General features: G+C 43.3%; 1 protein-coding gene across 3 annotated transcripts in view; it reads right to left on the bottom strand.

Annotated features, from left to right (window-relative positions):
- The window catches only part of LOC116570829 (putative adhesion G protein-coupled receptor E4P), a 55,787-nt gene that overhangs the window by 15,208 nt on the left and 13,981 nt on the right, over positions 1 to 26,598 (bottom strand). For 2 of the 3 annotated variants that reach the window (XM_032308425.1, XM_032308423.1), the window contains exons 2-11: positions 22,429 to 22,521; positions 19,055 to 19,105; positions 17,233 to 17,352; positions 11,981 to 12,130; positions 9,466 to 9,506; positions 8,676 to 8,811; positions 8,055 to 8,162; positions 4,841 to 5,025; positions 4,076 to 4,243; positions 2,333 to 2,527 (exon numbers count right to left, since the gene is read on the bottom strand). In XM_032308425.1, coding sequence (XP_032164316.1) covers positions 2,333 to 2,527; positions 4,076 to 4,243; positions 4,841 to 5,025; positions 8,055 to 8,162; positions 8,676 to 8,811; positions 9,466 to 9,506; positions 11,981 to 12,130; positions 17,233 to 17,352; positions 19,055 to 19,105; positions 22,429 to 22,459 — 1,185 coding nt within the window. In that variant the 5' untranslated portion in view covers positions 22,460 to 22,521. The remainder of the gene's footprint in view (positions 1 to 2,332; positions 2,528 to 4,075; positions 4,244 to 4,840; positions 5,026 to 8,054; positions 8,163 to 8,675; positions 8,812 to 9,465; positions 9,507 to 11,980; positions 12,131 to 17,232; positions 17,353 to 19,054; positions 19,106 to 22,428; positions 22,522 to 26,598) is intronic. The other variant, XM_032308429.1, reaches the window with a different exon arrangement.

Below are 26,598 nucleotides of genomic sequence, written 5' to 3'. Positions count from 1 at the left end.
CAGCTGGTGTATTCTGGATTTTTCCATTTTTTTGAGGGAGGCTTGGATGGCTATGTATTTCCCCCTTAAGACCACCTTTGCTGTATCCCATAGGTTTTGGACTGAAGTATCTCCATTCTCATTGGTTTCCATGAATTGTTTCAGTTCTTCTTTGATCTCCTGGTTGATCCAAGCATTCTTAAGCAAGGTGATCTTTAGCTTCCAGGTGTTTGAGTTCCTTCCAAACTCTTCCTTATGACTGAGCTCCAGTTTCAAAGCATTGTGATCTGAGAATATGTAGGGAATCATCTCAGTCTTTTAGTATCGGTTCAGTCCTGATTTGTGACCCAGTATGCGGTCTATTCTGGAGAAGGTTCCATGTGCACTTGAGAAGAATGAGTATTACACTATTGGTGGGAATGCAAGTTGGTGCAGCCACTTTGGAGAACAATGTGGAGATTTCTCAAGAAATTAAAAATATAGCTTCCCTATGACTCTGCAATTGCACTACTGGGTATTTACCCCAAAGATACAGATGCTGTGAAAAGAAGAGCCATCTGTACCCCAATGTTTATAGCAGCAATGGACATGGTTGCCAAACTGTGGAAAGAACCAAGATGCCCTTCAATGGACAAATGGATAAGGAAGATGTGGTCCATATACACTATGGAGTATTATGCCTCCATCAGAAAGGATGAATACCCAACTTTTGTAGCAACATGGACGGGACTGGAAGAGATCATGCTGAGTGAAATAAGTCAAGCAGAGAGAGTCAATTATCATATGGTTTCACTTATTTGTGGAGCATAACAAATAACATGGAGGACATGGGGAGATGGAGAGGAGAAGGGAGTTGAGGGAAATTGGAAAGGGAGGTGAACCATGAGAGACTATGGACTCTGAAAAACAACCTGAGGGTTTTGAAGGGGTGGGGGGGTGGGAGGTTAGGGGAGCCAGGTGGTGGGCATTAAGGAGCGCACTTATTACATGGAGCACTGGGTGTGGTGCAAAAACAATGAATACTGTTACGCTGAAAAGAAATTTAAAAAAAGAATGCAGTTATAAAAAAATCTTAAATTTAAAAAATAATAATATAATAAAAAATGGGCAAAAGACATGAACAGACACTTCTCCAAAGAAGACATACAAATGGCCAGCAGACACATGAAAAAATGTTCATCATCATTAGCCATCAAGGAAATTCAAATCAAAACCACATCAAGAATAATACATTATATGTTAATAAAAATAATTTTAAAAATATTGAGATACCATCTTACACCAGTTAGAATGGCAAAGTTTAACAAGGCAGGAAACAACAAGTGTTGGAGAGGATGTGGAGAAAGGGGAACCCTCTTATACTGTTGGTGGGAATGCAAGTTGGTGCAGCCACTTTGGAAAACAGTGTAGGGGTTCCTCAAAAAATTAAAAATAGAGCTACCCTACAACCTGGCAATTGCACTACTAGGTATTTACCCCAAAGATACAGATGTAGTGAAAAGAAGGGCCATATGTACCACAATGTTCATAACAGCAATGTCAACAACAGCCAAACTGCCCTTCAACAGATGAATAGATAAAGAAGATGTAGTCCATATATACAATGAAATTAGCTGCCTCGTTAGTGCAGTACGTAACGTGTCAGTCTCATCTATATAATGAAATATTACTCAGCCACCAGAAAGGATGAATACCCACCATTCATACTAACATGGATGAAACTGGAGGAGATTATGCTAAGTGAAATAAATCAAGCAGAGAAAGACAACTATCATATGGTTTCACTCATATGTGGAACATAAGGATAGCATGGAAGACCATAAGGGAAGGGAGGGAAAACTGAAGGGGGGCAAATCAGAGAGGGAGATAAACCATGAAAGGCTATGGATTCCAGGAAACAAACTTGAGGGTTTCAGAGGGGAAGAGAGTGGAGGGAGGGCACATGTTGTGATGGGCACTGGGTGTTATACACAACTACATTATCGAATGCTACATCAAAAACTAATGACGTACTATATGGTAGCTAACCGAACATACTAAAAATGTGATGACTTAAAAAAATAAAAAATAAAATAAAGATTAGAAAGTCACTTATGGTTTGTCTCCCTCTCTGTTTTTATCTTATTTTTCTTTCCCTTCCCCTACTCATCTGTTTTATATCTTAAATTCTGCATATGAGTGAAATCATATGGTATTTATCTTTCTCTGATGGACTCATTATGTCAGCATAATTCCCTCTAGTTCCATCCATGTTGTTACCATTGCTGCTGACTCTTGCCTTCCCCCATCCTTCCTCAAGACAAGATGGCTAGATTTGATGATGACAACAAAGCGATTTGGTTAAATCACCTACCTTAGGCTCAGTTTGATCAATCCCTGTAAGGAAGAGCAGGTGGGCCAGGAAGAGGCAGATGGAGAGCTGCAGGTGGAGGGAAGTGCTGGTGCTCTGGATGGGTCGGCAAAGGAGGAAGGTGAGGGCTGCCAGGAGGAGGCACAGCAGGGAGAAGCTCAGCCCCACATAGGTGATCACAGTCAGCACAGGATCCACCTATGAGCCACCAAGTTAAGAATCAATTACAGTTTCCAATTCTGCAGTTATATTTCTGATGGGGAGTCTGATGGGCTTCCCAGTTCAGTCCTTTAAACAGCTTGACTTAACCTCTCCAAGATTTGATGTTCTTATCTTCAAAATGGGTACACTAATAACATTCACCACACAAAGCTATTGAAAAACCAAAACCACTAGCCTGGTGCTGCCCAAAAGGAAAATGTGAGTCATATGTGGAATTTTAAATTTGCTAGTAGCCATATCTTTAAAAATGTGAAAAGAATCAGGTCAAATTAATTTAATAGTATTTATTTAAAATATTATCAGTCCAATGTATTGAATAGAGTCATATAACAACAATGCAATCAGTTCAAATTACAATCAATGTAAAATAATTATTAATGAGATATTTGATACTTTTTTCCATAATTAAGCCTTTGATATCCAGGGTGTATTTTAGGCTTATAACACATCTGAATTCAGATACTTTTATTTTCAACGATAAAAGTGAAATGAAGCCCTACCAGTGAACTTGTAGTTGATGGAAATATATTTCATACTGCTTCTTAATTTAAATAAATTAAAATTAAATAAAATTTAAAAGTTCATTCTCAAGACACACTAGCCACATTTCAAGTGCCCAACAGCCATATGTGGCTGGTGATCCTATTGGACAACATAGCTCTCCAAAGTCATTTCCATGAAGGTTGGAATTTCTTTAACTGTTTTGTTCTTTGCTGTATCCTCAATGTCTAGAACAACATCTGGCATATAGTAGGCACTCATATGCAAATTTGTTGAATGAAGAAAACGCCATGCATTTAAATGTGTAATACAATGGTTGTCATAGAATGAATGTTCAATAATTGAGAGCTTAAAAGAAGTAGAATAAGAAGTTAGGTAAATTTCTTTAAATCTGGCTTATCCTAGCCAGATTTGGGACCTGGGAAGTTCAAGGACCTATACTTTTTCATTGGTGACAATCCGTTGCCTTCTTTCCTGTCTGACCCATTGTAACTGTCTCTTGCAGAGTAATGGATGCTTGATTTCTGATCCTCTTAGACCCCAGACCCAGCCACTATAGGGGCTGAAAACCCAACTTCCTAGTGTTTGAGGGCTTTCTCTGCTAGCTTGAGCTTACTCTGCCCATGCCCATGGACAGAATTCTGCCAGAATTAATGGCCCCACCCCAGATGCAGCTTTCAACCAATGCCTGAGAGGAGGTTGTGTATAGATAGCCTATCTCTCTTGCAGTTCAGTTAGGATGACTCAACTGCATCTCCTACACTAACTCCCAGAGTACTCTAGAGGGAATGAGGTTCCAGATGCCCAAAGTGATGAGCGGCGTGATAATGCTATCTGCCTTGGCTTCTGTTTTTTCTTGTTTCATTTCCCAGCTCCTTATTTGTGCTTCCTGGAATTACCTCTCAAGTAAACTACTCCCACTTGACTCCTTATCTCAGAGTTCTTTTCTAAGACAGGGAGAGGACAATCTCACAGTTTCTGGGATACAGTCAGATACCAGGAGGGGACCATGAATCTTGGTACCTCGGAAACAAGAGCCACGAGGACAGCAAAGCTGGAGAGGTGGAAGCACTTGCATTCGGTATGTGAACTGTTGCTCCTCACATGATGGCAGCCCTTTGTTGACCAGATGCCCCCCTCTTCTGATCCATTCCAGTAGACACAGAAATGTTTTGTTCTTGTACCACCAGGCTGAAAGAGAATAGCCTGAAAGTAGGGCTTTTTCTGGTTTTACTATCTCAATTTTACCGGTTAGTTATGGATGTATTGCATTGGAAACTGGAATGGGAAAATCCCATTATCTAGAACACTTGTGGGGAAGAGTTTTATACGACCATGCCTGCTGTGGGCTTTATTCTTCCTTTATCCTGTCCTTCTCTGGTCATCTCAGAGTCCCAGGGATTGACCCATATGAACTGCTTTACCCAAGCTCCTTGTCATTGGGACAACCAATGAGAGGAGCAGGTGAGAATTCCTTAGATGAGAGGAGGGGGAAGTCAGGCATTTCTTCTAGATGCTTCTTCTGCTTCAGGATATCGCCGTCTCCAGCAGGGCAACCCTCCTGCATTTCTCCAGCTCTCACTGGGCTCAACAATGCTCATCCCTCCATTGCCTATTTGGCTTTAAAACATGATAATAGCTTCCCCTTGTGCCAATCTTTGAGTGCCTCAACATTTCTTGTTGGTTCTGTTAACTCCGAACGAGCAGAGTTGGATTCAGTTTCTTGGCAGGACCGTAACACACCTCTTTAAGGTAATGTACTGAGAACCAGCTCTGGATTTTGCTCACCTGAACATGTTGGAAGGTCAGGAACACAGGTTCAGACAGATATACTTTTTTCTTCGTACTAATGGTGCCACTCACAACATGAGAGTTCAGTTTCACTTCCTGTGTCCCTCTTCCATCATTAAAAAAGGACCCATTTGGCATATCCTGAAGAGACTGATAAGTGACAAGTGCAACTGCACTTCTATCTGAGAAAACAGGAGAGAAATCACTTTAGAGGGCATCCATATTATGGGAAATCAGTGTCTTGTTAAGAGTCATAAGGTAAACATTAGGTATGGTCAAAATCACCCTTGGAAATCCTTTATGTTGTCCCTTCAATACCTTGTGTATGGTTTGGGGTATGATATTTTGTATATGTAATACATATTATAATACACCTTATAAGAGATATGTGTGCAAAATATCCATTAGTGTATTGTAAAAATATATATAAGCCCTTAGACATCAAAATCAGAGCCATGAGGCAAGATATTTGTCCTCAAAAGAGCAGGTAGAACTTAGGTGGGAGTGAGGAGATCACATATTCTCATCTTCTATTTCAAGTCCACTCTGGGGTATCTAATTTTTTTTTTAAGATTCATATTTATTTATTTGACAGAGAGTGACACAGTGAGAGAGGGAACACAAGCAGAGGGAGTAGGCATAGGGAGAAGCAGGTTTCCTGTTGAGCAGAGAGCTGGGGGCTGGACTCGATCCCAAGACCCTGGGATCATGACCTGAGCCAAAGGCAGATGGTATGCAGGATGACACATTCTTTTAATTCATTCTCTCATTCTCCTTCCCTCCATCTTTCTCTGTTTCTCCCTCTCCCATCCTCCTTCCCTCCCCTTTTTATGCAAGAACAATTTAATTCACAGAAGGTAAATTCGCATATGATGCTCTGTCGCACAATGTAATATTTCTTAAGCTGCAATTGCTTGTGAACCACCACCCCCAGTTTTAGTCAAAGCTACTCTCCACCTCTATTATTATTTACTCCATTTTAAACACCAGCTCCTTTGTAGCTCTTTTCCTCCCCCTCGTCCATCTGACAGCTCTCCATCAGGGTGAAGATCACTCAGTAGCTGGGACTTTTCTGGAGAAAATAGAGCAGGTATTTCACTCTCTCCAGAGAACCAGGTCTTTCTCTTTGAAATATTTTTCACGCACTCTTTCATTATTGTATTTATTCACTCTTTTTAAAAGATTTTTATGTATTTATTTGACAGACAGAGATCACAAGTAGGCGGAGAGGCAGGCAGAGAGAGAGGAGGGAAGAAGGCTCCCCGCTGAACAGAAAGTCCGATGCCCGGCTTGATCCCAGGACCCTGGGATCCTGACCTGAGCGAAGGCAGAGGTTTTAAACCACTGAGCCACCCAGGTGCCCCAATATTTATTCACTCTTTCAAGAAATATTTATTGAGCATCTAGCATGTGCCTGACAATGTTCCAGACATTGCAAAACAACAGTGAAGAAAATAGGCCGAGCTCTTGCCATCAGAGAGCTGATATTATAGTGGGAGAGATAGACCACAAACACCTTAAGAAAAGTTGCATAGTGTATGTGCTGTGCAGAAATTTAAATGAGATGGTGGAATAAGGCAGGGATGGCAAGCTATGGCCTGAGAATCAAATCCAGCCTACCACCTGTTTTTGTACATAAGGCACACAGCTATGCCCTTTCATTTACATATCATCTATGGCTGTTTCCCACTGAAATGTCAGAGTTGAGTAGTCACAACAACGATCATCTGGCCCAAGCAAGCAAGGAAAACAAAAGCAAAAATGAACTATTGGGACCCCTTCAAAATTAAAAGCTTCTGCACAGTGAAGAAAACAATCAACAAAACTAAAAGGCAACCTTTGGAATGGGAGAAGGTATTTTCAAATGACATATTTGATAAAGGATTAGTTTTATAAAGAACTTATGAAAGAAACTTATCCAGAAAACAAATAATCTTGTTGAAAAATGGGCAGAAGACATGAATAGACATTTTTTCCAAAGAAGATACACAGATGACTAACAGACACATAAAAGATGTTCAACATCACTCAGCATCAGGGAAATACAGATCAAAACCATGATGATATACCACCTGACACCTGTCAGAATGGCTAAAATTAACAACACAGGAAACAACAGATGTTCACAAGGATGTGGAGAAAAAGGAACCCCCTTATACTGTTGGTGGGAATGAAAACTCATGCAGCCACTGTGGAAAACAGTATGGAGGTTCCTCAAAAAGTTAAAAATAGAGCTACCCTATGACCCAGTAATTGTACTACTATGTATTTACCCAAAAGATATAAAAATATGGATTTCAAGGGCTACATGCACCCCGAAGTTTATAGCAGCATTATCAACATTAGCCATACTATGGGAAGAGCCCAGTGTCCATCAACTGATGAGTGGATAAAGATGGAAGCTGTGGGAGATATATCTATATCCATATGATGGAATATTGCTTAGCCATAAAAAAGAATAAAATCTTGCATTTTGCAATGACATGGTGGAGCTAGAGTGTATTATGCAAAATCATATGATTTCACTCACATGTGGAATTCAAGAAACAAAACAGATGACCATGGGGGAAAAAAGAAAAAAGAGGGGCAAACCATAAAACAGACTCTTAACTGTAGAGAACAAACTGAGGGTTCCTGGAGGGGCAGTGGGTAGAGGGATGGGTTAAATGAGTGATGGGTATTAAGGAGGGCACTTGTGATGAGCACTTGGTGTTGTATGTAAGTGATGAATCACTAAATTCTATACCTGAAACCAGTATTACACTGTATGTTAACTAACTGGAATTTAAATAAGAACTTGAGAAAAAAATTACTATCTGGTCCTTTCACAGAAAAAGGTTGCCAACTCACAGGACAGAGGAAAGCTAGGGACTATTTTAAATAGGGTGATCATGAAACATTTCTCAAGGGAAAGAGTGTTTAAGGCAACAAGGATCTGTTGCTTTCAAGTGCTTCCTTTTCAGACCATCACATGGAAACAGAGCATGCAATAGCCTGTTCCTCCTTTTAAGGAAGCATGCCAAGGGATCACTGTTTGAACTTCAGCCTGTCACAAAAGACCCACAACTGTGTTCCCCAAATTGCCTGGTTAGTGGTCACCATGTAGAGTCCCCCCTGCCTTGAAGGCTTTGTAAGTTGGCCTAATCACCTAGAAATGAGACAATAGTGCCTAGGATTTGGAGGTCAGGAGAATTCATCTTAAACACAGTACCTTCTATAGTTCCTTTGAAAGCATCAATACAGTTGATATCCATAGTGTTATTTCCAGCTTCTAGAAAAGTCTTCTCACTTGTCTCATTGCACCTCTTGATTTCATAGACTGGAAACATTAAGGAAGTTAGTTCTGCTTTGCTTGCTTCTCATGCAAAAGAAATTTGTTGAAGAACTCTCTTCTTTGAAAGGCCCCCTACTGATGATTTCCTTTTCTGCATGCAAGGTAGACTAGATGGCGTTCCCTTCCACATCTCTGGCTGATGGGATGAGATGGTCAAAATGGTCTAAACAGCATCCACTGGCCACAGCAACCCAGGGGAAGATAGGGGATGGCCATGCTTCCCAGAGCTGCAACCAGGTGGACATATAATATTTAAAGATCAAAAAACTTTAAAAAATGTATACTGGAGTACCTGGTGATGGGGTGACTTAAGTTTTTAAGCAAGAGAGGCTAAACATTTAAAAGTTTTCCAGGAAAAGTCACCTGGGAGCAGGTCTGCATTTGGAAAGAACCCCTTGAATGAATTCTCCATGTCATAGAAACATAAACACAAGGTCTAACAAAATGTCAGCCTCCTAAAATGTTTTGGTCATAAGGAAAATGTTCTATGTTTCTTACCTATACCAAGAGTAGTATTCTCATGCTTCCCTGGAGAAGCTAAATCCTCAGTCCATATGATCTCTTCCATTTTTTGAAATATTTGGGTAGCTATTTTTGCAATGTTCTCCGGGTTTCTTTTGTTCTTCGGAATTTCCTTTCAAGGAAATAAAGCTAATTAGGTAGGCTCTTCCTGAAACTTGAGAAAGCAGGAATATCCTCTGTAGTTGGGTGAGTCCAGAAGGCAGTAACACTGATTAAGGTGTAGGCTCTACACTCTCAGCCTGATAGGTATCTTCTCATTGACCACACACAGCCCTGTGAAGGGCGTGTCATTCACTCCATTGTGTTTATGGGAACATGAAGGCCTGAAGGATGAGGTGTCTGGAACCCATGAAGATCACCTTACAGAAGAAGACAGGGGAGGGGAAGTGGTGACAGGGGTGGAGTGAAGCTCTGTATTTCTGATGCTGGTCTTTGAACAATAGCTGAGGCACTAAAAACTTTCCCCATGGTTTCTCAATGCCTATTGACATCTGAGACCAGATAATGCAGGAGGCTATCCCCGGGCATAACTATTTAGCAGCATCCTTGGTCTCTACCCACTTGATGCCCAGTAGCACTTGAGTTGTGACAAACAAAAACATCCGCAGACATTGCCAGATGTCCCCTGAGAGAAAGGACAAATCATTCCTGCATGGGAGCTAGTGTGTCCTAAAAGGCAGAGGGAGCCATGGTAGTTATTTGAGCAGGAGAATAATATGGCAAGACTGGCCAGCTGCCTCCCAGACCCAAGCTTCACTTCACTCACCTGACTGTTCTCTAAGAATGGTGTCTCCTCACTGGAGTGCTCTGCGGAAAAAAAGTAGCCATTGAGTGGTATGTGGAAGGTTAACACACCTGGCCCACATCCCTTTCCAATCACTCTTGAGTTGGGTCTTTCCCTGATGCTTCCCATCATTGCCCAAGTCCCCTCCAAGAAGTCCCAAATGTCTTCTAAAGTAGAAATTTAAAAGGTGATTAGGGCAGGGCCACCAGTTCAATGACTAAGTCAATAGTATTTACGGTATACCTACTAAAAGCCAGGAACAATACTAAACCTTATGGAAGAAAGTTGACTAAGAAACAAAAGGTGTCTCTTGTGGGGCTTGCAGTCTGGTGGGAGAGTCACTAGTTAAATAATGACAAATAAATGATTAAGTGATTACAAAGTTCCAACATCTTCTTAATATATATGGCAAGATACCTTGGGAGCCCACAGAGAAGCCTTAGAATGTGGAGGGTGCAGAGGAGGCTTCCTGAAGGAATGGGTGTTCACTTGGTTAATAATACAGAAACAGTAATAACACTTGTAGTTGTCTACACACATGGCATATAAAGTGCCTTAATACACGCTATCTCATGCAAAGAAACACAGAAGGTTCTAGAACAGGCTTATGTAGCTTGATAGCTAATATTTATTGAGCCTTCCTAGGTAGCTAGCACTGCACTGAATGTTTTACACACCTTAATAATCAAAATGGAAGTGCCTGGGTGGCTCAGTGGTTTAAGCCTCTGCCTTCGGCTCAGGTCATGATCTCAGGGTCCTGGGATCGAGCCCTGCATTGGGCTCTCTGCTCAGCAAGGAGACTTCTTCCCCCCATCTCTCTGCCTGCCTCTCTGCCTACTTGTGACCTCTCTCTCTGTCAAATAAATAAATAAAAATCTTTTTAAAAAGTCAAAATGGGTAGGTGAGGTGTATTAGTTTCCTAAGTCTGCTTTTAAAAAGTTCCACAAACGAGGGGAATTTAAAACAATAGAAATTTATTTCCTCATGGCTCTGGAGGCTAAAAGTCCAAAATCAAGATTATTGGCAGGGCCATACTCCCTTGGGAAGCCTCCAAGGAAGATCCTTCTTTGTATCTCCTAGCTTCTGGTGGTTGCAAGCAATCTTTGGTGTCCCTTGGCTCGTGGTACCAGAACCCCAGCCTCTGTGTCTGCCCTTGCATGTCCCTCAGTATGTGTGTGTGTCCCCACAACCCACTTCCCCCTTCTTATAAGGACCCCAGTCATGCTGGATTGATTTTATTAGATCTGAAAAGACTTTCTTTCCAAATAAGATCATATTCCCAGGTTCCAGATGGATGTGAATTTGGGGAGATTCTATTCCACCCAGAACATAAGGTAAGTAGGTTTCTGAAGTGACTCAACAATTACTGTTCCTTGGAACCCCCCTTCCCCCTGACCAGACCCACTGACTCACTGCTAATGAACAGAACACAGCAAAAGTGTTAGGACATCACTGCTGAGACTGGGTTATAAAAGACTACAACTTCTACTTTTTTCACACTCTTTTTCTGGCTATTCTCATGTGCTTGCTACAACAAAGCAAGCTGGAGAGGCTGACATATCTAGGAACTGAGGGTGGTCTCTCTCCAACTACCAGGAAGAAATTGAGGCCTTCAGTCCAGTGGCTTTGAAAGAACTAAATCCTGCCATCAACCACATGAGTGAACTTGGAAGGAGATCTGTCCCTAGATGAGCCTTCAGATGAGAATGCATCCCTACCCAATACTTTGACTGTAGCTGTGAGAAATCTTGGAACAGAGGACACAGGGAAGTTATACCTAGATTCCTGGCCTACAGAGACTGTGAGACAATATCGTTGTTTTAAGCCACTACCATTGGGGTAACTGTTATGTAGTAATACATAACTCATACAGTTGATGCTGTTATTATTCCCAATTACAGGTGAGGCATATAAAAGTTAAGTTATTACCCAAAAGTTAGTTGATAAGTGGTAGAGGCAGAAATTAAGTCCAATCTATTGAACTCAAAACATGGAATTATACTAGGAATGAGCAAATAGGTAAACATGCTGTGGTCATTGGGAGCCATGTTTTCAGCATGGCAGAAGCAGCGACAAACAAGGACAGAGGGAAGGCTAGAAGGAGCCCTGATGTTGGATGGGAATCTGAGGTATCAGTGTGAACTCATAGGGTTTAGTATATAGACAGATAAATAGATGTAGAAATTGAATTTAAAGTGAGAGAGGAAGAAACAAGTAGGGAAGTCCAGCAGAAAATCTGAGATGTCATTTTGGAAGCTCAAGAAAGGGACCCAGACAGGAGACATACTCTTGCAAGGCAGCTGCATAAGGTCGTTGATTGGTGCTGGAGGTTTGGGTGGTGCCTTCTGGGAAATGATTACCAGGGACCAGAGTAGAATACAGAACAAGGGCCAGGACAAATCTCTGTTCTCTTACTCTGGCCTGAAATCAATGGAGTTCTCAATGTCTACCCTCCCCCACTCCTTTTTCACGGTGGAAAGTACTTGGAAATCCTTACCATAACACGCTTCTTGATCTGACTTGAAGAATCTAGCCAGCCAGTTGAAGATACGATATGAGAAACAGCTACAGTAGTAACTTCCAATTTCATTTCCGCAGTATGATTCCTTCTTGCACTTTGCCAGCCCAGCTGTACACTCATCAATATCTGCAAATCAAGAGAAAAACATCATTTTTCATTCTCATCAAACTATACTATCTTCCCTTGCACATGGAGTCTCCAGTACCCACCCTCATTCATAAGCATTCTTGGAGAAGATGACTCCATATCATAAAGGTGATAGTTCTCCTCCAGTTGATGTATAAATACAATACAATCCTACTGAAAAACATCTAGCTAGACTTTAAGGAGTAAGACAGTGGATACAATCATGTAAGAATAGCCAGAAAAACTCTGCAGTGGGGACCTGTCTAATGAGACACTGAAACACACTTTAAAGCCTCAATAAAATGAATGCTGGCACATAAATTGACAAAGAGTCCAGGGAAAGAGACTCAAAGTCCAGAAACAGACCCAAGTACATATGGAGCTTTAGAGTATGATGATGGTGATATGTCAAACCACTGAATGAAGGACAAGTGGTTCTTTCAATACTCGGATCACAAGGTTTGTTTAATCAATTTAAAACACACAGCAAATTTTTTAAAAACACACACAGCAAGTAGCAAGGAAAGAGATAGAGCAAGAGAGGCAAGAGGATCCCACTGTCAAAGTCAGTGGGACTTTGGAACAAAGGCACATGCAATATTCATGTGTTCTGCATCTATCTGCCACATCTATCTGGTGGACCAGAGTTGAGGTTCAAGCAAAGGGACCCACAGACAGAAGTTGCCCTGAGCCAATGACTCACACATATTCTCTCTGTTGGGAGGACTCAGGACAAGTAAGTGCATTGAACCAATAGTTGCAATTTGCCTGTTAGTCTGTGGGTTATATCAAGCTCTGGGTATGTTTCGGGTAGAGGGTTATATGTGCCAGAATGGTAATCACCAATGAGTGACCAAATTAAAACCTCTTACATATTAAGTGCTTGTGTGTATTTTGCTTATATTGTGTATCTTGGACACCTAATGCCTCTTAGTTATTTAAACTGAGAACTTTTCCCCTAAGGTCAGGAACACAGCAGTGATGTCGACTATCACCACTGCTATTCAACATAGTACTAGAAGTCCTAGTCTCAGCAACAAAAAGAAAAAAAAAGTATCTGAATCAGCAAACAAGAAGTCAAACTATCACCCTTTGCAGATGATATGATGCTTTATGTGGAAAACCCAAAAGACTCCACTCCAAAACTGCTAGAACTCATACAGGAATTCAGTAAAGTGTCAGGATATAAAATCAATGCACAGAAATCAGCTGCATTTCTGTACACCAACAGCAAGACAGAAGAAAGAGAAATTAAGGAGTTGATCCCATTTACAATTGCACCCAAAATCATAAGATACCTAGGAATAAACTTAACCAAAGAGGCAAAGAATCTGTACTCAGAAAAGTACTCATGAAAGAAATTGAGGAAGAAACAAAGAAATGGAAAAACATTCCATGCTCTTGGATTGGAAGATTGGAAGAACAAATATTGTGAAAATGTCTAGGCCACCTAGAGCGATCTATACATGTAATGCAACCCTTATCAAAATACCATTGATTTTTCTCAAAGAAATGGAACAAATAATCCTAAAATTTATATGGAATGAGAAAAGACCCCAAATAGCCAGAGGAATGTTGAAAAAGATGCCAAAGCTGGCATCACAATCCCAGGCTTCAAGTTCTATTACAAATCTGTCATCACCAAGACGGAATGGTACTGGAATAATAACAGATCAATAGATCATTGATCAATAGATCAATGGAACAGAACAAAGAGCCCAGAAATAGACCCTCAACTCCATGGACAACTAATCTTCAACAAAGCAGGAAAGACTGTCCAATGGAAAAAAGACAGTCTCTTCAACAAGTGGTGTTGGGAAAATTAGACAGCCACATGCAGAAGAATGGAACTGGATTATATCCTTATACCACACACAAAAATAGACTCAAAATGGACGAAAGACTTCAATGTGATATAGGAATCCATCAAAGAACACAGGCAGCAACCTCTTTGACTTCAGCCACAGCCACTTCCTCCTAGAAACATCGCCAAAGGCAAGGGAAGCAAGGGGAAAAAATGAAGTACTGGGACTTCATCAAGATCAAAAGCTTGCACAGCAAAGGAAATGGTCAACAAAACCAAAAGACAATGGACAGAATGGGAGAAGATATTTGCAAACGACATATCAGATAAAGGGCTAGTATCCAAAATCTATAAAGAACTTATCAAACTCAACACCCAAAGAACAAATAATCCAAAAAAGAAATGGGCAGAAGACATAAACAGACATTTTGGCAAAGAAGACATCCAAATGGCCAACAGACACATGAAAAAATGCTCCATATCACTCACCATCAGGGAAATACAAATCAAAACCACAATGAGATACCACCTCATACCAATCAGAATGGCTAAAATTAACAAGTCAAGAAATGACAAATGTTGGTGATGATGCAGAGAAAGGGAACCCTTCTACACTGTTGGTGGGAATGCAAGCTGGTGCAGCCACTCTGGAAAACAGTATGGAGGTTCCTCAAAAAGTCAAAAATAGAGCTACACTATGACCTAGTACTTGCACTACTGGGTATTCACCCTAAAGATACACCAAAGATCCCTTTTGGATCACCAAAGGGGCACGTGCACCCGCATGTTTATACCAGCAATGTCCACAATAGCCAAACTATGGAAAGAGCCTAGATGTCCATCAATAGATGAATGGATAAAGAAGATATTATACACACACACACACACACACACACACACACACAATGGAATACTATGCGCCATCAAAAGAAACAAAATCTTGCCATTTGCAATGATGTGGGTGGAACTAGAGGGTATTATGCTAAGCAAAATAAATCAATCAGTAAAAGACAATTATCATATGCTTTCTCTGATATGAGGAATTTGAGAGGCAGGGTGGGGAGTCCTGGTGGGTAGGGAGGGAAAAAACAAAACAAGATGGGATTGGGAAGGAGACAAACCATAAAAGATTCCTTTTTAAAAAGATTTTATTTGTTTATTTGACAGAGAGAGAGAGATCACAAGTAGGCAGAGAGGCATGTGTGGGAAGGGGGGAGGGAGGGGGAAGCAGGCGCCCCGCGGAGCAGAGAGCCTGATGCGGGGCTCGATCCCAGGATCCTGAGATCATGACCTGAGCAGAGGCAGAGGCTTAACCCACTGAGCCACCCAGGCACTCCAATGGACTCTTAATCTCATGAAACAACCTAAGGGTTGCTGAGGGGTGGGGGGTAGGGATAAGGTGGCTTGCTAATGGACATTAGGGAGGATATGTGCTATGGTGAGTGCTGTGAAATGTGAAAGCCTGATGATTCACAGAACTTTAACCTTGGAGCAAATAATACATTAGATGTTAATAAGAAAAATTTTTCATCATTTAGAGTAAATCACAAAAAATCTACTGACATACCATTTCCCACCAAGTAGACTGGCGTTCTGACAACATGTTTTGCCAGGAAGGCTGTGGGGAGACAGGTGCTTTTATGCATTGCCGGTGAGAATGCCAATTGGTACAAATTTTCTAGAATTAAATTTGCGATAGCTAATCAAGCTACATATGGATTTACCTTTTAACTAAGGCACCTCACCCTCAGGACTCTACTTCAGCTTGTTTTTTTTTTTTATTAACATATAATGTATTATTTGCATCAGGAGTACAGGTTCATGAATCATCAGTCTTAAAACGATTCACAGCACTAGGACTCTACTCTAAAGACACATCTCCTACAAAACTGGAAAAAGCCCAAGGATTCAAGTAAATTGTCCCCATGCAGAAGAAGGTTGAATAAACTATGCTTCATCCACACAGCTACATGAAAGAGTGAGGGAAGATTTCTGGGTGATTTGGAATAATTTCTGGGATGTACTGTTAAGTGAAAAAAGCAAAGTGCAAAAGGACATGTCTGGTGTCTCACAGAAGACCAGAAAAGACAGATTGCTGACTCAGGAGCATGGCAACTAAATGGGACCCTGAAATAATTCTTGAAGCAGAAAAAAAAGGGGGGAGCATTGGGGAAAAAAAAATGAAACTGGGAAAAAAATGTTTTTGTTTAACATCCTTATATAAATATCAGTTCCCTAGCTTTCATCATTGTAGTGTGGCCATGTTGTTGATGAACCTTTGGGGCATTTGGTGAAGGGGTAATAGAGAATTCCCTAAACTCTTTTAAAAAGTTTCAAAAATAGATACATCCAATGTTGTATGATTCCACTTATAGGAGGTCCCTAGAGGAGTCCTGTCCACAGACAGAGTAGGTGGTGGGAGCCAGAAGTGGGGTAGGGGACAGGCAGTCAGTGCTTCATGGGGACAGAAGTCTCAGTTTGGGGAAAGTTCTGGAGACAGATGTTGGGGATGACTACACAGCAGTGTGAGTGTGCTTGATGCCACTGGGCTGCACACAAAAATGGTTAAACTGGTAAATTTTATGTTATCTATATTTTGCCACAATCAAATAAAATAAATCCTAAGTCATTTACCATGGTCTGCTTTGCCTTCTGAATTTACACAATTCCACCAATCAAATATTCTGGAGTGGTTTTTCTCCTTGGCAGTCAAATGGACCTTTGGAATTTGTGGATTGAGAAAGGATTTTGGCTGGAGTAGAGGGGAGTAGTGCGGAGGGAAACTGCAATAGAGCCGGGGTCAGATCATGGAAGATACTGAGTGTGAAGATAGTAAGTTATTCGTTTGTTCTCTTGGACGAGTAGTTGAGGCCAAATCATAGAAGATACTGTGTCAAGATCTAAGTTGGGGTCAGATCACGGAAGATGTCTATCAAGATAGTAAGTTACTCATTTCTTCTCTTGGACAACACTTTTTTATTGGGCCTCTGTTATGTGACATATTCTCTGTCTTTGGCTTACAGTAATGAACAAAACAGACATGGTCCGCACTCTTGTGGGATTCTCAGATAGACCAACAAAATTGATGCTTGAAACTTCAAGGGTCCTGGGAACTCTACCTTCCTCTAAAGACATCAAACAAGCTTCAGGGACAGCGAGGGGGACACAAGGAATAGGGACTTCTCTAAGGGCACTGAGACAGCTCTGATATGTTCTGTCTTGTAGTACAACTGCATCTTTGCCTCACTAGTACCCCACACATGCCCCCGACCCCATTCCAGATCTCAGGAGTCTCTACCTTCACATTTCTCGTGGGGCTTGATGTGGCTCCTCCCAGACAGAGACTGAAATCCATTGTTACAAGCACAGTGGGTGCTGTTGAAACAGCTGGCATTTTCAGGGCACGTGGGACAGAAAGCTGCAGGGAACACAGGATTCTTTCATTAATTTACTCATTCATTCAAGAAACATTCCTTGAGTACATACGATGTCCCAGATGCTGTAGTCAGAAAAGTGCTCTTTTAGGAAGAGAGCTCTTTTAGGTAGAGGCTCTGTTGGCCTCTACCATGCACCCCTCCCACTGCCAGACACATGCTTGTGTGCCTGCTCCACCCACATCCAGCCTCTGCCACCAACACCACTTCTGCTCAACGGTAGAACTTCCAACTGTCAGCACCTGTGTGTCTTTCCCTGAGGGCTTTCTCTGGCCACCAGAGTCCTCTGTGCTCACCACATGGTGTGCTAGCAGTGGAGCAGTTCCCTCAATCAATGACGGATTAGGTGGGGCTTTTTTATTATCAGGAAGAAAAAAAAAGAAAGCAAGTATTGGCAAGACGTGGAGGAACTGTAACCCTGTGCGTGGCTGGTAGGCACGTAAAATGGTGCACATATTGTGGAAAGCAGCCTGGCACGTCTTAACAATTTTCTTTTTTTATTAGAAATACCACATACCACTTTTGGGTATATAGCCCGAAGAACTGAAAGCAGGGTTTTGAAGAGATATTTGCACACCCATCTTCATGGCAGCATTATTCACAGTAGCCAAAAGGTAGGAAGACCCCCAGTGTCCATTGACAGATGAATAAACACAATGTGGTCCATCCATACACGGGAGTATTAGTCAGCTTTAAGAAAGAAGGAAACTCCAACACCTGCCACCACACGGGTGAACTCTGAAGACATTAAGGTATACAAATAAAGCAGTCGCAAAAGGAGAACTACTGTCTGATGCCACTTACAGGAAGCTGCTAGAGGAGTCAGATTCCTAAAGACGAACATATTGGTGGGAGGGGAAATGGGGGACGGCTGCTTCTTGGGGGGAATAATGTCAGTCTGGCAAGAGTTTGAAACATGTTCCGGAGGTGGATGGTGGGGCTGGTTATACAGCAGTGTGAACATGTTTGACGCTGTGCACGGAGAAATGATTACAATGGTGAATTTTAGGTTATGTATATTTTACCGGAAGTTTAAAAAGATAAATAAGAAGATAACAGCTTCCTTGCTCAAGGTGAGGACTCTTGCCAGGGGTGCTGGAGGGCATGCTCTTTACTATGTCCCCTCCCCCCCTCAACTGCTTGACAATGGACCCTTAGGGCTCCTCACCTTCCCAGGTATTTCCTACTCTCAGCTGGAACTTCCCAGGATCACTTCCCAGATAAATGAGTTGCTCTCAGGTCCTTTTCTCAGGGTGTGCTTCTGGGGGACACCCAACCCAAGACGTGGGGTAAAAATAAAAGTATCTCCCGCCATGACGTAGACACAGGCTCTGGGAAAGAAAGGACAGAATCCACCATCCACCAGCTGTGCAACCTTGAGCCAGCTACTTCCCTAGAGCACTGCTGGTCGAGTGAGAATACTGTCCAGACCTTCTCTGCAGGAATGCCAGGACTGAATGGGATACGTGCAGAATTTGCTTGGCATGGAGCCTGGTGCAAAGGCTACATAAATGGCGGTGATGATGGAGAAGGGCAAGCAGTGCTTGGGAGCTGCAAGGAAAAGATAGAAGGCGGAAGAGATTCATGTAGTCTCCCTTGGAAAGGGCCTCTTCCCCACCCCTCCCCCCCAGCAGGTTGCCAGATCCTAATTTCCTTTCCCTGGCATTTGGTTGTAAGTAAACTCACCTCCAGAATTCTTGGTATCTGATCCTGACAAAGCCAGCAGGATGCTGAAACCTGGCACAGAGAGAAGAGGACAGTTCAGCTTGGCCGAAGCCCATGGGGTTAGGGGTTTCGTCTCCCACTGCCGGGGCACACGTGAGCTAACTTCACCACAGGTCCTTCCAAGCAGGCTACAAACACCCGAGTCCCAGGGGGCATCTACTGCTGAAGCATGCCGGGGCCATCTGGCTGCAGCTGTAAGAGGGTCTGCACCCAATTTCAAGCTGGGGTGGGGGGAGGGGACTCCGGGAGAGGTGTTCTTCGCACCAACAATCAGTGCTCTGACACCCGCTGGGTGTCCTACAATTTAACTCCATTCCAACACCATCTACCTGGAGACAGTATCAGATCGCACAGGTTGAGGGCTCCCTCCCACAAGCCTGCCTCCAACTTTAGAAGCCATGGAAAGCCTAGGTTATCACCACCTCCTTGAGTTGCATTACTTTGCTAGAGCAACTCAGGACTCCAGGGAAACAGTTCGGGTTACCAGATTGCTGGTTTATTAGGAAAAGGTATCATGTGGGAACACCTGAGGCGGGTGAGGGGCGGGGCCAGGCGCTGGGGAGGGCGCAGAACCTCCATGCCCTCCCTCTAGAGGTGGCCACTCTCCCCAGGCCTCCAGCTTCACCAACGCCAGCAGACCAGCCTTCCCCGGCCTCAGGAGGCTACCTCGCACCCCCAGGGTTGATTAGATCTTTGGCCCTGGGCCCGGGATTCGGTCTCCAGCTCCTCCTGAAAGGTCCAGCCTTCAAATACAGGATTGGCTCCTCTCCCAGCCCCGCCCCTATCCCCTGACCAGCGGTGAGTTTCCCAAATCGCCTCATTACCATAACAGAAGACACCTTTATCACTCTCTCCTTGGGAACGGGAACGCCAAGGGTTCTAAGAGCTGGGGGGGGGGGGGGGGGGGGACAAAGCCTAAATATGTATTTCTTATTATAAATCACAGTATCACAAGCTGTGTGTCCCAATTTCTGAAAAACCAGTGGCTCAGAAAGCTCCTTTTCTCCAAATCTAGTTCCAAAAGGTCAAGTGCCAGCCTCCTTCCTATGCCGTGGTCTTTCTGGGCCTGTCCAGACCTCTACCCCACCCTGTCCGATGGTGACAAAGTACAAGCCACATGGGTCCTTTTAAAATTTCTGGTAGACACATTTTTTTTTAAAGGCAAAGAAAAACAGGGGGAATTAGGTTCACTACGGTTAACCCGATAGAGCCAACGCTTCTGTGTGTAAGATAGTCTTTGAAACCAAGTAGGAATTTTGCATGTGCCGCTGATCTCCATGGTGGCTGGCCTAATTTGGAGTGCTCAGGAGCCACAGGTGGTTGGTGGCTGTCGTCCTGCACAGGACAGGTCTGACTGCTAAAAACCCATGTTTTTTTCTGGAGTAAGAGGGGATCTGAATAGCACAGACCATAAGAATCCTGGAGTCCAAAACCGTGGCGAATTTGGAAAGGATGAGCCTGTTTGGGGCATGGTCCATTTTGTAGAATGATGTAAAAATGTCTCCCACGTTTTTAGATAAAGCTTTATATTAAAGTCTGGGATGAAATCAGACCTACGGAAAACTTCCCTACACACTTCCTAATATCACTTCCTCAAGGTACATAGGTGGCAAATAACCAGGCACTTGAAAGACGGATTTTCCTGCCTCCCTTTCATTGCAAGCAGGTTGTGCTGGGATGCTTGGCTAAAACCTGGAGGCATCGGGGCCGGGGGGGGGGGTGGGGTTGCCTAGGTGGCACTGTCGGTTGAACATTGGGCTCTTGGTTTGGGCTCCAATCATGATCTCCTGGTTGTGAGATGGAGCCCCACTAGAGCTCCCCGCTCACCACGGGATGGGCTTCAGGTTCTCTCTCCCTCTCCTTTCGCCTCTATCCCTACCCACCTGCCATGACTCATGCATGCTTGCGCGCTCTCTCTCTCTCTGGAGGCATCTACTTTCATAGCTAACACCAGCCCCCAAGTGGCTTAAGTATGACAAGTAAAATCGAGGTAATTTGGATTCGAATCACATGGAAAGGGGAGGAGTAAGAAATCTGCCTATGGCCCGTTTGGATTATCGCAGAACAGGACAAATCCCCTGAACAGATCAACACCTGCTTTTCCTACGTCCTCTGTAATATTTACTAGGCTCCATATTATGGGTACTCATCACCTTAAAGGACTCATGGTATTGGGCTGAATCACAGGACATGGCCATGTCTTTAAGTCAAAAAATGCTCCAATATCAGTACTTTCCCTGCGAATGCTCTCTTCGCAAAAAGAAATATTTGATTCCTATGGGGCAAGGGTCAGCAAACCATTGCCCTCAGGCCAAACGCAGACCAGGACTAGTTTTTATATGGCCCGTGAGTTAAGAACGGTTTTCAGTTTTTACATGGCTAAAAACAATCAAAATGTCATGGTACGCGAAAATGATATGAAACTCAAATTTCTATGTGTATAAATCGAGTTTTACTGAAACACAGAGGTGCCCATCAGTCTGAGAAGGCCTGGGGCTGCTGTTACATGGCAGTGCAGACAGAGTCGGTGAGTTTAGAGAGAGACCAAATACCCACAGGGCTGACAACAGTAATTATCTGGCCCTTTATAGAAAAAGTTTGCCCATCCCTGACACAGAGTACTGGACATCACATGCTTGCTAATAAGATCTCCTTCCCAAACCTGCCTTAAACTGTATGAGTCCTCTTGTGGTGTTTGTGTATTGCTTTGAAGAACCAAAATCCCAGAGTAGAACGGTGGGTGGATCCGGGTTATTTAACCACTAATCTGTAATACTCCAAACATGGCTCCTCTAGGTAGTCTGAACAGTGTAGCAGGTCCTTCAAGTATTCCCTTTTGACTTCCCCAGAGGGGGTTCCTACGCATGCAAATAGATATCTTTCTGTAAGAGGGCATTTTCTGCAGACTGTGGAGGGCAAGCCCAAAATATTTGGGAGTTATGCGAGAGTGGCTATCCAGCAGCAAGGGATGAGGACCCAGGGTAAATAACCCAGCCTCCTAGCCTTGCTAAAGCACATAAGGCATTCTCTTAGAGGTGCCCCAACAGGCCTGAGTGCCACTTACCCACAGAGTAACTCTTCATTAACACACCCCTCATCGGCTCTTGTCTCCTCCTGGTCTGGCAACCTCCACTCCCTTCCTTGGGCCTCCTGGGATCCCTTCCCAAATAAACTACTTACATGCAAGTCTTTGTCTCAGCTCTGCTTGGGGAGACCAATTAAGAGACTCAGCGTGAGAGTTTCTGATAGGACTGGTGCACACAATCACTTCGGCACAGAGTGCCCCAACTGGGGGGACCAACCCAAACTAGGATGCTGGGCTCATGGGCACTTACCTGAGAGCAGGGGCAGGCACCTACTTCCCATAGCACTGAGATCTCAGGGCACCAATCTGAGAAGCTCTCTCAAGCAGGACGTGGCAAGGATGTCTGTAATGAAGAAGCCCCGTGAAAGTCAATTTCGGTGGGTCACAGACTTTGGAGGCCAGGTGGCTAACGCTTCTCAAAACCCTTTAATTTCGGCCGATCTTTTGACCCACTTCTGGGGAGTTACCAGGAGAGGAGGATCGAGGGAGAGTAGATTCTAGGAAACAAGCTTACAACCCAGCCACCGTGGAACTGTAAGGACCTATTTTACTGTCCCTGTTCCCCTTCCCTCAAGGGACTTAAAAACAAGTCCCAGAAACCAGCTCCAGGTGTGAAGGCCAACAAAAACAAGGTTGTACCCACCTCGAGTCTAGCCCTGACATAAGTACAGCCATCTTGGCAAAGCAAAGGCTGGCACCTTGCACTGTAAGAGTGGGTTAGCAAAACAATGGCCATCCTGAAGGCTGGGAAGCCATGTTACAGAGCGTCCCTAACCAGCCCACGTGGCGCATGTAACTTGAGATAAGAGAAAGTAACTAAAACCTAAGAAACAACTTAATCATACACCACCAGGGCGGTTAGGCAGTGGCGCCACAGGGACCAGATGTTAAAGAAAAACAGTTAACATGCAGAGATCACAATCCTGCAAGACAGGAGTCTCCCTTGGTTTGCAAATGTCCTGGTGATTTACAACAAAAAGGCTATCTCTTCAATGGCCCAATTTCCAGAGGCAAGTGGCTCAGTTCCTCAAAGCCTAAGGTCACCCTCCCCACCATATAACTGAAGGAGGCAGAGGCAGAAGGAAATGTAAATAAAGTTAAATTTCTTCTAAACCTAAATCTCACTTAACCGCCAGGATGGCGCCAGGGTGATGCTGGGGTGGCAAAAGTTTAGACAAAGTTAAACTGTCAAAGTGGGGCACAAGATATGTATGTGGCCATGGAGAAGTGCCTTGAAAATGCTATATAAACCCTTGGCTTTGAGTGCTCAGGGTCCTTGTTGAAACCTGCTGCGCTGGGCAGATACTTGGACCCCAGCTCGTTGGAAATAAACCTTGCTGTGTGACTTGCTTTATCGAGAGTGTTCTCTGTCTAACTGAGGGGTGGTCGACTCCGTACCCTAACAGAACAAATATCCTGTCGATCGCAACCACCAAGATTTGGACTGTGAAGAATTCCACAGGACAAACTATCCAATTTCTTCACCCTCCTCAAAAACTTAAGGGGTGAAAAACATAGGGGAGACCTAGATTTAAAAAGACACAGAAATACAGTTGGTTGGTTGCAACTGCAGTGTCTTACTGGATCCCAAATCAAACATAATTTTTTTAAACGCTTGAAGCCTGGCATCATGACAACATTAAAGAAATGGTTGTTCAGGGGTGGCTCAGTGGCTTAAGCCTCTGCCTTCGGCTCGGGTCATGATCTCAGGGTCCTGGGATCGAGTCCCGCATCGGGCTCTCTGCTCAGCAGGGAGCCTGCTTCCTCCTCTCTCTCTGCCTGCCTCTCTGCCTACTTGGGTTCTCTGTCTGACAAATAAATAAATAAAATCTTAAAAAAAAAAAAAAAGAAATGGTTGTTTATTCTCGTGAACATGATCATTCAACTTCCGTTTCCTTATCTGTTCACTCAGATGGTTGCTCCAGAGGAAGCTGTAGGTATGATAAAATGGCTACAAACAGAGTCCTGGTATTTTGGAGATAGACACTAAAATTTTGCAGGCAAAATCGTACACTATGCAGAATTTATGTCAAAATAATTGGAGTGAGGGAATGGTTTGGGGAGCAAGTGGGAATACATTTGATCCAAGTTTGGGCAGGTGTTGATGGTTGCTAAAACTGAGTGGAGGGTCTATGGGGTTCCTGATGCCATTGTCACTACATCTGTGTATGTTTGAGAAGTCCTATAATAAAAAAGAGGAAATTATCCTAAGATATATTGTTCATTCAGTAGATAGATAGATACCAAGGGGCAGAAGTATGTGTGCTAGCATTTGTGTAAGACAGGGGGTTAATAAAGAAGACATTAGCACATTATGCACAATCAGAATTATGCATGCATATATTTATAATACATTTACACAGCAGGGAAACTATGCACAGATGTGAGCTGTTCTCTATACAGTTATGTGTGTGTACTTAGCTTATGTAGGTCATACACACCTAAGCACAAACATATAAAGGCATACGCACGTATATCCATATTACGATTTTGCATTTGCATGAAATATTCCTGGAAGCCACCTGTTGCCTTTCAAAACTGAGCTGCTGGGAAGCAGGAGCAAGGAGACTTCACATTTCATTCACATTTGGATGCCATTTGAATTTTGAAGTGAAGGTAGTTCATGTTCAAAACCTAAGTCTCCTCCTGGAGAAAACAATGGCAGTGATGCCCATCACTGAAAAAGAGCCTTTCAAAGAAGGCTTTAAGTTGTTAGTGTTTGCTCTGTGGCTATCATTTTGAAATGCAAAAAGCACTGTCCTCAGGTAATGCCAGGAGCAATTAAGATTTAGGATAAGACCTCTAGTGCACATTAGCAAAGACTACATGCCCTCAAATCTGTTCAACCACCAAATGTGGTGCCAGTGAAGGCACCAATGGGGAAGCTAGAACGGAAGCATCTGGATAGTTTCATAAAATGTAAGTGGGAGCATGTAAAGGTAAAATGCTGTCTTGAATAAAATGTAAGAAAGGCCGCATTTAAAGATGTGTAACGCCAGTAATCAGATATTATAAATGAAAAACATGCTGTAGGAGGCTACTAACATAACATGGGAGGTAACTGTAATCTAGCGTTAGGATAAAGGCAGGTTATAGAGCAAAATATGTGATCTGACTTTTAAAGGAGATTCTGTAAATGTTAATAGAAGAATGGCATTGTGAGTGATTCAAATTTAGTTTTTTAAGGTTTTTTAAAAAATTTATTTGACACAGAGATAGAGCTCACAATCAGGCAGAGAGGTGGGCAGAGGGAGAGGGAAAAGCAGGCTCCCCGCTGAGCAGAGAGCCCGATGCAGGGCTCGCTTGATCCCAGGACCTCAGGACCTCAGGATCATGACCTGAGCTGAAGACAGCCATTTAACCAACTGAGCCACCCAGGCGCCCCTCAAATTTCTTTTTATTTAACTAGCTCTATATGTTATATGTGACTTTAGCAATAAGAAAATAATAACAGCAATGACGTAGTTTCAGAGAAGAGGAAACTAAATGGATGAAAAATGAATTCTCTTGGCAGGTCCTTCCTTTCTTCATGCCCCCACTTTGATGTGTAGGTTCTGCTTTGATCTCTGAGTTTGGAATCCTTAGGGGTCCGCCTGTGGGGCGATTCTTGCAACCCTTCACCCACAGTTAGCTATTGGCTATAAGCAGTTATATGAGACTCGGTGCCCAGGAAAACCCAAGTTTGGATTGCAAATCGGCAGCTACCAGTTCAGTCACTCTAAGGTGGGGACTTTGTCTCTGGGCCTGTTTTCTCATTCTGCAAAATGGCACTAAGAAAGAGCATATACCAGGGCGCCTGGGTGGCTCAATGGCTTAAGCCTCTGCCTTTGGTTCAGGTCATGATCCCAGGTCCTGGGATCGAGCCCCGCATCGGGCTCTCTGCTCAGTGGGGAGCCTGCTTCCCCCTCTCTGTCTGCCTGTCTCTCTGCCTACTTGTGGTCTCTCTCTCTCTCTCTCCTTCTCTCTCTCTCTGTCAAATAAATAAATAAATAGGGGCGCCTGGGTGGCTCAGTGGGTTAAAGCCTCTGCTTTCGGCTCAGGTCATGATCCCAGAGTCCTGGGATCGAGCCCCGCATCGGGCTCTCTGCTCAGCAGGGAACCTGCTTTCCTTCCTCTCTCTCTGCCTGCCTCTCTGCCTACCTGTGATCTCTGTCTGTCAAATAAGTTAAAAAAAAAAATTAAATAAATAAATAAAATCTTAAAAAAAAAAAGGAGGAAAGAAAGAGCATATATCTTCTAATAACGTTGGTGCTGGCGCAGTGAAGACGACCTTGTGGCACCTGCCTGGCATGTGACAAGTGCTGAATAAAGTTAACTGTCATGGGGACAGGGTATGATGATGGTAGTGGTGATGGACGTGATGGTGTTGGTGAAGGTGGAAGTGATGGCAATGATGGTGATGCCAGTAATGGTGTAAGTA

Source organism: Mustela erminea, chromosome 1 (genome assembly GCF_009829155.1).
Source record: "Mustela erminea isolate mMusErm1 chromosome 1, mMusErm1.Pri, whole genome shotgun sequence".
NCBI lineage: Eukaryota > Metazoa > Chordata > Mammalia > Carnivora > Mustelidae > Mustela > Mustela erminea.
The sequence above is the reverse complement of the archived record's forward strand: the minus strand, read 5'-3'. Positions and strand labels throughout refer to the sequence as shown.